The sequence below is a fragment of the Mastomys coucha genome, unplaced genomic scaffold (genome assembly GCF_008632895.1).
Source record: "Mastomys coucha isolate ucsf_1 unplaced genomic scaffold, UCSF_Mcou_1 pScaffold16, whole genome shotgun sequence".
In the NCBI taxonomy this organism is placed as follows: domain Eukaryota; kingdom Metazoa; phylum Chordata; class Mammalia; order Rodentia; family Muridae; genus Mastomys; species Mastomys coucha.
In genome coordinates this window covers 70,474,078-70,484,463 of record NW_022196898.1, presented here as the reverse complement: position 1 = coordinate 70,484,463, position 10,386 = coordinate 70,474,078, and the positions used below count along the sequence as shown (strand labels likewise).

At 42.6% G+C, this 10,386-nt stretch overlaps 1 protein-coding gene and 1 long non-coding RNA gene across 3 annotated transcripts in view; one reads left to right on the top strand and one right to left on the bottom strand.

Annotated features, from left to right (window-relative positions):
* The window catches only part of Pde5a (phosphodiesterase 5A), a 134,654-nt gene that overhangs the window by 59,297 nt on the left and 64,971 nt on the right, over positions 1 to 10,386 (bottom strand). For both annotated transcript variants that reach the window (XM_031375340.1, XM_031375341.1), the window contains exons 8-9: positions 6,686 to 6,794; positions 5,721 to 5,808 (exon numbers count right to left, since the gene is read on the bottom strand). In XM_031375340.1, the coding sequence (XP_031231200.1) occupies positions 5,721 to 5,808; positions 6,686 to 6,794 (197 nt within the window). The remainder of the gene's footprint in view (positions 1 to 5,720; positions 5,809 to 6,685; positions 6,795 to 10,386) is intronic.
* LOC116093727 overlaps positions 9,340 to 10,386 on the top strand; it is a 1,657-nt gene continuing 610 nt past the window's right edge. The window contains exons 1-2 of the long non-coding RNA XR_004119816.1: positions 9,340 to 9,686; positions 9,805 to 9,919. This is a non-coding gene — a long non-coding RNA (uncharacterized LOC116093727). The remainder of the gene's footprint in view (positions 9,687 to 9,804; positions 9,920 to 10,386) is intronic.

Genomic DNA, 10,386 nt, shown 5'->3' with positions numbered 1-10,386 from the left:
AAAAAAAGGAGTATTAAATTCTACCTCTGGACCTGCTCACAAATCGTTTAAATAGAATGCCAAATGAATATTAAATCTGCTGAATTCACAGCCCAGTGCAGAGCAGATGAAATGCATCTGAGATACAAGCCACCACTACAGGGACAGAAACACAGATTTAAGCTCCAGGGCAAGGCAAGGGTACAGAAGACAAACAGCCATTTAAGCATATAATTAAATTCCCTCTCAAAAGCCGGCCGGGCAAGCATGCACACTTATCCCACTGATCACATTAAATCCCTTAGAAAATGTAATTATAGCAAGCAAAAATCCATGGGAAGGTTTATAAGAAACAAATGGAATTCTCCTTAGAGAGAATTTAAGGCTTGGGCACATATACAGATTAAATTTTCACCATCTCTTCACAAATGACCTGTGAGAAGAGCTAGACAATGCAACGATGGAGTGTGGGCCATTAAGACTACTTCATGCATAGTGATAAATATAATCATAATGTAAAATAATACCCAAGACTGAACTAAGAGGAAGACGAAGTGATAACAAAACCAAGCAGTAAATTATCTGTGTTCCCTAATATTAAGAAGGGATACACGGGGCACTGATCCAGCATCAGCTTGTGTGGCCACTGCCATTGTAAGAGCTGGCCACAACCAAGCACCTCTGGAAACCATACAGAGGATGGCTCTGAACCCCTGCCGCTGCGGCCTTTTCTGTAATTCTGGGACTCATCAGCTGCTTCCAGCCTCCTAGCTTGTCAGCAAGACAGTGTTAAGGCATATATACTTTGCTAGAGCAACAGATTCTCTCTGCTATAAGTGTGAACATAAAAATTAGCATCTGGTCTTAAAATACCTTAACGCTAATCTTAAGAAAAATTAATTTTGCACATTGAGAAGGGGGCCATAATCCTGGTCAGGAAGTTTTAAAAATAGATAAGAAGACTTAATCTTGTCAAAGATATTTATTTGTGCTTACTTTGGCCAATAATCTTAATTCGGGAATGTCTTTCTATACAAAAATATTTAATTATTCAGATAATCAAGAAGCAACTGACCTCTGGCATTGCGTGTTTTATCTGCAAGCCTACGGTGTCTCACAGGGAGCAGTGTCACCCACGAAAGGTAGTTCCACTTACCATCTTGCACCCTATCCAACTCACTCTGTTCTTTCTTTCCCCTTCATAACACTACACCTCCCTAAGCATCAGTCTTTAAGGGTGGAGCCCTTCATAGGTTGATCATATTCCCGAAAATGGCCCCACACTCAATAGTATTGGGGAAGCATCAATTGGACTGCATAGGTTTAAAGAGAGAGAAGACAAGGTGGGCGGATAGAGAGAGAGAAATCTGCAAGAAGCTAGGGTGAGTATGATCCAAACACATTGTATGATGTTCTCAAAATTAATAAAAAATATTTTATATAGCAGGGTGTGGTGGCATGGGTTTTTGATGCCAGCATTTAGTAGGCAGATCTCAATGAATTCAAAAGTTATCAAGTTCCATGGCCAACCAGGACTTCAAAGTAAGTCCATGTCTCTGTCCTGCCCCCACAATTATCCACAAATGAGAGAAAACACGGGGTATTTGTCTTTCTGGGTCTGGATTGGATCACCCAGAGTCAGTGCCAAGAATGAGTTATGGCTTTCAGAGCTCGTGGCCGGTGAGGTCCCATAAACCGAAACATCAAAGACTGTTGCCGACACTCCTCGTTACTCTCAAGATGCTGAAGACACCACATACTGGAGTCATAGACATGAAGAAGTCAAGCTGGTACCAACCTGGAAGCTTCATCTCTGTCGCTAGCTGCCAGAGCACTGAAAAGTGCTATGTATAGTACCAGAGAAAACGGTAATCACTGGCCTGACTCAATCATGAACCTTATGAGCCATGGCTACGTTGGCCTGGCAAGATGTGTTCACTGATCCAATAGTGGCACCAATGTCATGGTAATAACCAACTACTTTCCAATTGGACTTAGGGCCTGCCACACAAGCTGAAACCTACACTTAGCACCATCACTGAGACCAGAACTCACATCTGGAAAGGTCAAAGACCCTAAAGGAGAAACTACTGCTTTTACTGTTAAGTCGGTAGAATATTAAACTGACCAACAACTTATCATTATATTCATAGACTAGTGACTCTTGCCAAATCTCATCAGAGAAGATTCGTTTTGAAGTAGATGGTAACTGATACACCTGTTCAAAATGTACAAAATATGAGCTTGAAAAATGTGGACCCCTGAATGTGACATTTATATTATACATACCCAAAGCTCAGGGATCATGGTAAAAGAGGGGGAGGAAGGATTGTAAGTTCCCTAGACAGTGAATGACTAGAAAAGCAAATAGTGTGTTCTGAGCACAAGGCAGTTGAACATGAATTCACGGCAGTTGTGAATGACAACACCTGCATAGACTTGAGCCAGAAGGAGGGGAGGTGGGTATAGTATGATATATGATATATCACATGTAATATATAATATAATACATAGTATGTAAATATAATATATATTTTAAAATAAAAAAATATACTAACCCCCTCTCAAATATGCTTTGAAATTGGTATGGAGGTTAGAGATAAAAATTCCCGGAAAGAATACTGGAGAAAATATGGAGAAAAAGGGCATATTTATTTAACTTTATCAACAAGGCATACAACTGGTGAAAATGAATAAATGCTAATTGAGAAAAATCTTTCCTGGGCATTGGTGGAAACATTCCGTATCAGGCAGAGCACAGGAAAACATTTGTTGATAGGATGTAATACTTCGGGGAATAAAGTTGATGATACAACAGGCTCTGAACTGGTCTAATGCTTGTAATTTCATCTAAATGTCAGTAATGAGAACCAATGAAGAGGAAGGAAGAAGGTTTCAGAAGGACACATGGGAGGGCCCGTCTGTCTGTCTGTCTGTCTATAACTCTGTGGGGATTATCTATCAGAATGCCATATGGGGAGCTGGTCTGCAACATGCAAGACAAATTATCCATGGCCGTGATCTATTCCACCTCCCAGCTTTGTCACACTTATCAAACAGCAGGGAACCCTGGGAAATTTCCATCTCATACTTGCAGTGAATTTGAGTACTTTGTCTGTTCCACGAACTCACACAGAAACTCTTTCTTTTTTAAAAAAAAATTGAATTTTCTCTTTTTAAAGGCATTTTCTGCCTTTGGCTTCTGCTTTTCAGCAGGTTGTGAAGGCATATGCCCAGTTACTCGTATTCTTTTGTTCTGACTTTTGTTTTTGGAGACAGGGTCTCTCTGTCTTGCAGCCCTACCTGTCCTGGACCTTGCTATACGGACCTCAAATTCACAGAGCTCTGCTTGTTGTGTGCACCATGCTCGGCTTGAGTCTTCTCATCTTAAGTTTTAAAAAATTTGCTCAGTTTTCCGAAACAGACACAAGATCAAAAAGTGAATGTTGACAGAGCTACGGAGTTACTGAGTGCTCCTTACTGTTTACATGAGAGTGACTTCCAAGGTCTTTTCCCAGGCCCGTGCTCTGTAACCAGCTATGCTCGAAGTGCAGGAGGGACAGACACGCGCCTCCCTCAGCAAGCCCCGATCCCCACCTATCATTTCACAGAGACCCTGCTGAAGCACAGCAGGCTTGGAGGTCTTCCTTCTTTCTACGGCAACCTATTAGTAAATGACACCTCCCCGCAGGAGCTCAATTTCACGCTCTCAAAGGCAGCTTGTGGTAGTTTCTCATGGTCACATGAAAAACAGTGTCTAAAAAGCATAACATGATGTAGTTTCCCCGTTAGTCTCCTAGCAAGTAAAATTTTACAAAATAACATTTGTGGCATGTTCCGGAGATCGGTTGGCGATGATGTTTCTAGACGTGCTTATGTGTTCATTGGTTTCTGATATTTTTGTCCGAGCCCAAAAGAGTACCGTGTATAACACAGTACAGCAAGAAGGAGCCTACAGGCTTCTAGGGGTGTATGTAGGGTCCGGTCCCGGGCCTGACAGGTGCAGGACCTACAATGGCATGCTGTTGACAGGGGACAGCAAGACTGGTGAAGAAGACCAGAACAGATAAGAAACGTAACTTTAGGACACAGACGTGAACCTGCAAAGCACCTGGTTCCCTTCCTATGAACTATGTTGGAAGGAAAATCAAATAAGGGAAATCAGATTAGTGGGTCTGGAATCAGAGCAAGGGAGGGCAGCTCATGGAATGTTTAATGGCCTCCTAGCAAAGGAATCAGAGTTGTGTACTACGTGGATAGGCACTTTCAACATTTATCACACACACACACACACACACACACACACACACACATGCACAGGACACACACACATGCACAGGCACACGCACACATATGCTAGCACACCTACCTACTTACCTGCCTACCTGCTTCCATGTTAAATAATAATACCTTTTTTTCTTGCAACCTGAAAGCTATGCAGATTTTTTAAAGGTAAATTTATACATAAGTGATGGTCCATTAGGATTTCAGTGTCAAATTTTAATCTTTAGAAGTCAGTTATCTTTCCTTTATTTCTACAATCTTGGGAGCATGCTATTAGTTCACACTGCTTTCTCTGTGTTAACTGTGGATAACTAGAGTACAAAATAACATACGTTTTGTCCACCTCTGTCTTTTTAAACACAGGGTTTCACTATGTAGCTCTGGCTGGCCTCAAACTGGGAAATCTACCTGCCTCTACCTCTTGAGTGCTGGGACTAAAGCCATGTGCTATTAATAATGCCCAGTCATGTTTGCCCTGCTCTTTTTTTTTTTTTTAAGATTTACTTATTTATTTTATGTAAGTACACTGTAGCTACAGACACACCAGAAGAGGGCATCAGATCTCACTACAGATGGTTGTGAGCCACCATGTGGTTGCTAGGAATTAAACTCAGGACCTCTGGAGGAGCAGTCAGTGCTCTTAACCACTGAGCCATCTCTCCAGCCCCCTGCCCTGCTCTTAATAAGGCCTATGACACCAAGGGGTAAGCCTATCAGTAACAGGAAACATCTTTCCATTGTCTGGGGAAGGAATTTTGTGCCATTGTGTAGTAGAGGGTGTCCTTTAACCTCTGTATACAAGTGTAAGACCCTAGGACAGGGATTTCTGCTTTGTTCCCTGGTTTAGGCCAGATGCCTAGACAGCAGGAGTGCTCAACAAATACTGATTAAATGAATACACAAATTAATACAATCTGTAACCTCAACTACAGGTTTGAAAAGTCAAATATCAAGAAATATGACCAAATATACACTGTCAGTTGATGCCTCTCAGGGTATGAACTTTGAACCTTTTTACGTGTATGTGAGTGTGTGTGTGCACACAGGGGCTTGTGCAAGTGTGTCACAGTGTGGATGTGGAGATCAGAAGACGCTGTTCTGGAGTTGATTTTCTCTTTCTACTATATGGATCCTGGGAACAGAATTTAGGTTTAGGGGCAAGCCCCTTCCCCACTGAGTTATTTTGCCAGTCCAGTCTACAGACTTTAGCATATCAATCATAAACAAAAATCTCAGATAAAACTGTTATTTTAATGATTAAAAAATACAGTATATCGAATAAAATTTCTGACATGTATGGAGGAAATTATGAACATAAAAATTGTTAACTTATAACTCTAAATTTTCTCTTTCCTCAGACTTTTTGTTCTTTACATTTACAAGTCACACTTGAAAGTAGTAGGGAATGCTTGTTTCTTACACAAATTCTGCATGTTAAGTAAGCGGAAAGGTCTCACCTATGACTTTGTTCTTCTTCCCGTTTTTTATAGGTGTGCAAAGCAAGCTTCCAATGCAGTGCGTGCTCACATGTCCCATGTTTTCATTCTAAAGAACAAAACCAAGACCGCTAAAGCAACAGCCATGACATCCCATTAACTGTAGCACACGTGTGAAGTAACGCATAAGCTCATCCTGTATCAACTGCAGACAATGAGCAATAAGCTCAGTCTTTATTAGAAAAAATATACCAAACGTCCTTTATCCTATTTAAACTTTCCAAAGAGTTTATAATAAACATAAGTCAAATGTTTATTCAGCATCTGCTGTCCTGGTGAGGTAGCAGTCTCCCTTCCACAAGGCAGGCAGAAGGCAAAGCCTGGAAATGACACATCACAATACTGGCATTCTTAATAATGCCACGATACTTGAAGCCTACACCCCCACAGTCTGACAAAGTTGTCCCAAGCATGCAGGCAACAGAATCAAGGCAGCTGTGCCACAGGCTAGTGCTTTCTGAAAGATTAACGAAAATGCAGGAATTCAAAGCGTTCGGTGTCTGCAGAACACATCCTTGTACGTTCTGTCTGTGGAACTTCACTGTCAAGGCAAGTGGATACCCATCCTCTCAAGGAGCAGCTCATTAAGAAGATTGCCAGTGGTGCGCAGCCAAACCACAGGGACCTTAATTCTTACCAATAAAGTCAGGCACTCTATCTGAGGAAAGTCACTGACACCATGTTCTTTAAATTACCTCAACTTGTACATGCTGGTTTGTCACTATCCAAAGAGTAGAGCGAAAACACACAGCAAGCCTTCCCAGCACACATAGAGGTTCTTTACCATCCCTCCCTTGAGCAGGCAAAACAGAGATCCTTCCCCTTAAACAGCCAGTTTCCAGCCTAGCCCTGCAGACAGCAAGCAGCCGGTACGTGTGGGTCTGAAACCAGTCTGTTAGCATCAGGTCTAAAATTAGGTTACTTACTGTCCAGGGAAATCTTGTGTCCTTGGTGACGTCTGGGATATTAAGTGGCTCCATCGTGTTTTTGACATACTGAGCGTACATGTAATTGATTTTGTTCGCATCATGCTCCCTGCAGAAATAATAGATGTGAGTTCCTTCTACGTAGTGGGGAAATGTGCTCTACAAACTGGTGAAGGAGGGACCAGCGGCTGTGAACCGCAGCAGGGGGTGGGGGGGGCAACCTACATCCTAATTGGAAAGTATGTTAGATGATTACAGCTCAGTCATTACCCCAGTCTGAATGGTTTGATACAACAAACACCCACACCGTTTGGGCTGTGCAGAAGAGCCTTCTGAACCTGTAGGTCATGGTCCCTTTGGGACCACATTTCTGATAACCTGAATATCAGATATTTCCATTACAAATTATAACAGTAGCAAACATACAGTTATGAGGTAGTAATAAAATAATTTTATGGTTGGAGTTCACTGCAATATGAGGAACTTTATTAAAGGGTCATGCTTAAAAGAATTTTAATAGGTTCTCTCTAGGTGCATCTTTCTCCTGGTGTGTGTGTGTGTGTGTGTATTTTGTCTGATATGCCTATTTTAATTGTAGTTTTACTAACTGAAGAGATACAAAAGTAGTAGGTGACATTTAAAAATACATATAAGCCTTAGGCAGGGGATACCTCCCTAAGTGATTGGTCAGTGACTGGTCAGTAGATTTCATGGTTCCAGAAGGTACCATGCAAGCTTTCGAGAGGGAAGCAACCAGCAGTCCTACAGCTATGATGCCTATGAGCCACAACAATGAGCGGCATGGCAGAATAACCCTAAGGATACAGTAGTCGCATGACTACCTCAGTGGTCACCAGCAGCTCTCTAACTGGACTTATAGACCACTCATGGGACCTCATGCCTGGCACTGGACACCAAGCTAACAATGCGGGGCCACTGAGGACATGGAGGAGGAAGACCGAGAGCCACTGTTTTATGAAATCCTAATTTCTAACTACATTCTAAGTATTCGTCCTTATACTGACAGGGAAGGGTAGTTCTCACACCTTACAAAGGGGACTTCTCTTTGCAACAGATGGAGACCATTCAAACCATAACCAATCAAATCACAGAGTTGTGGAGTCAGGTTTCAACTACCATCTCTACAACACAACTCCTATGCCCAAGACTCGAGAGTTGTCAAAGAGGAGTGGAAAGATGCTGTGATCGGAGTGTTTGCTGTGAGGTTGTCTCCCGGGAATGTAAGACACTGCACCCATAAAGTCTCACCAATATGGCTACCTAACCACAAACTGAACAAGGTTGGCATCAATAGTCATGGGGGGAAAGTTCACAAGGTCCCAATCCTACACACACACACACACACACACACACACACACACACACACACACAAAACCCCCTATAGGCAAGTAAGGAATGTTGAGAGTGCTAGGAATAGTGTTCTACAAGGAAAAGCACACAGTTAGTTATCCAATACCAAATGCAGCCTTGAAAACATGTACAAACAAGTAACATTATGAGCAGGTTGTATTCTGTATTTACTCTCTCTCTCTCTCTCTCTCTCTCTCTCTCTCTCTCTCTCTCTCCCTCTCTCTAATACACACACACACCTATATAACAACAAAAAGAAGTTGTGACTTTGAAAGAGACAGGAAGGTGATATGGGAAGGTTTGAAGGAGGGGAAACAGAATGGTACCATGATAATTGCATTATAAGTTCAACAAATAAAAGAAATAATAAAAAGTAAAAATTTTTTTAAAAAAATCTTAAAAAAAAGTTATTGGTCAGGGAGTTCTCCAAAACAACCCATTCTAATTACACAGCCAAACCTTACTGTTAAAGACACCGTACACTCTTTGGCTGCAAGACATAGAGAAATCAACCTGAAACTAAGCAGGAATCTTTCTCCCCTCTGGCTGGCTCTCATAGTGTCAGAAGGCGCTGGGCAGGCTGCTAGTGTCCTACCGAGTGCTGGACTCTACGTGCGGCGCAGTGACCTTCAGGCAATATCTGCCCGCCTGCCCATTCGTGCCATGGAAGGATTATTCTGGGGTAATTACTTGGTTTCTGGTTGGACTTGAGGCCTGCTCCACAGGAGGGGTTTTCAGGCCTAGTACTGTAATATTGGTCAGAAGCCCACAGTGATAGGTCACAGACCCTAGCAGAAGAAACTCCTGTTGTTGTTGAAATGACCATGTCAAGTTGCCCCCTGAATATGTTTATGCCATGGACTTGAGATGCTCTCAGTCTGGGTCAGGGAAACGTCTTCTTGCAGTGGGTAGCTATGGTGTTTTTTTGTTTTTTTGTTTTTTAAACGAGACTGGCTCTCAGCAGCTCAGATGTTTGAATACTTTGCCCCTAGTTGGTTAACTCATTGGGAAGGATTCAGATGGTAGTGCTCAACATATGGGTCATGAAGTAACAGTGAAAACAAGTTTATGGTTGGGGGGCCACCACAACACAAAGAACTCTATTAAAAGGTCCCAACATTAGGAAGGTTGAGAACCACTGGGTTAGGAGATATGTGGCATTGTTGGAAAAGACATGTCACTGGAGGTGGGCTCAGAGGTTCCAAAAGGTTTGTGCCATTCCATTGGCTATGCTGTGTTGTCACAGCAACAGAAGTCCTAATTACGACATCAGCAATCACCGTGTAATTAGTCCAAGTGCCGAGAGTAAAAGGCCAAGGGCTCAGCCCCAGTGGGAAATCTTCCCCAGTCACCCCTCCCCCACCAAAGCTCAGGCAATGCCTTAGAAGAGGAGGTGGAAAGACCTGAAGATCTGGAAGACAAGGAAGAGTTCAGGGAAATGCTGTCTGGCCATCACGTAGCTACCATAATCATCGCCTCTAAGCAGCTATGGTTTACCTGCCCAAGAAGTGCACAAAAGCCAGCCAGGCTCATCCTAATTACACCTAAATACTTCTTCCATGGCGCGAGTGGGCGGGCAGGCAGATACTGCCAGAAGGTCATTGCGCCGCACGTAGAGTCCAGCACTCGGTAGGAACAGATGTCTCTTTCCTAGCAGCCTGCCCAGCGCCTTCTGACACTATGAGAGCCAGCCAGACGGAAGAAAGAGTCCTGCTTAGTTTCAGGTTGATTTCTTTGTGTCTTGCAGCCAAAGTGTACAGTGTCTTCAACAGTCGTAAGGTTTGGCTGTGTAATTAGGATGAGAAAGGTGCTCTTCAGGCTCCATTTCTTACCAAGAGTGATTGGCAGTCAACAGTTGTCGGGTACGACAGAACCATATTCTTCTTGGGTGGTGTGCCCAGTGGCAGGTTTCCATGTGCCAGTGAACGGCCCCACATCCATGTCCCTATGTGCAACGCTAATTAGACTTAGTGGGTTACTAAAAGCACCATCAAATTGGGGGCACATTTTAGGGGCACACAGAAGAACCGGACGAGGGGAATGGGGGTATGACCATATTTCATTGTATATAGGTATGGAAGTCTGAAGAATAAAGAAAAATTATTAATTAGAAAAAAAAGAAATACATGTCCTGGAAAAGAACTTCCCTGGTTCTAAGTTTCCAAATTTCAATCTGGTGCCTATCTACCGTCCTTTATGCACAGGCTAGATCTTGGAACAGTGATGTCATAATGGTGTTCCACAATGGCTCAGATATCTCAGTATCCCCTTTCTATCATTTGTGTTTTGACTTAATTGTAATATGGTCAAATAGAGCTTTTTTTTTTTT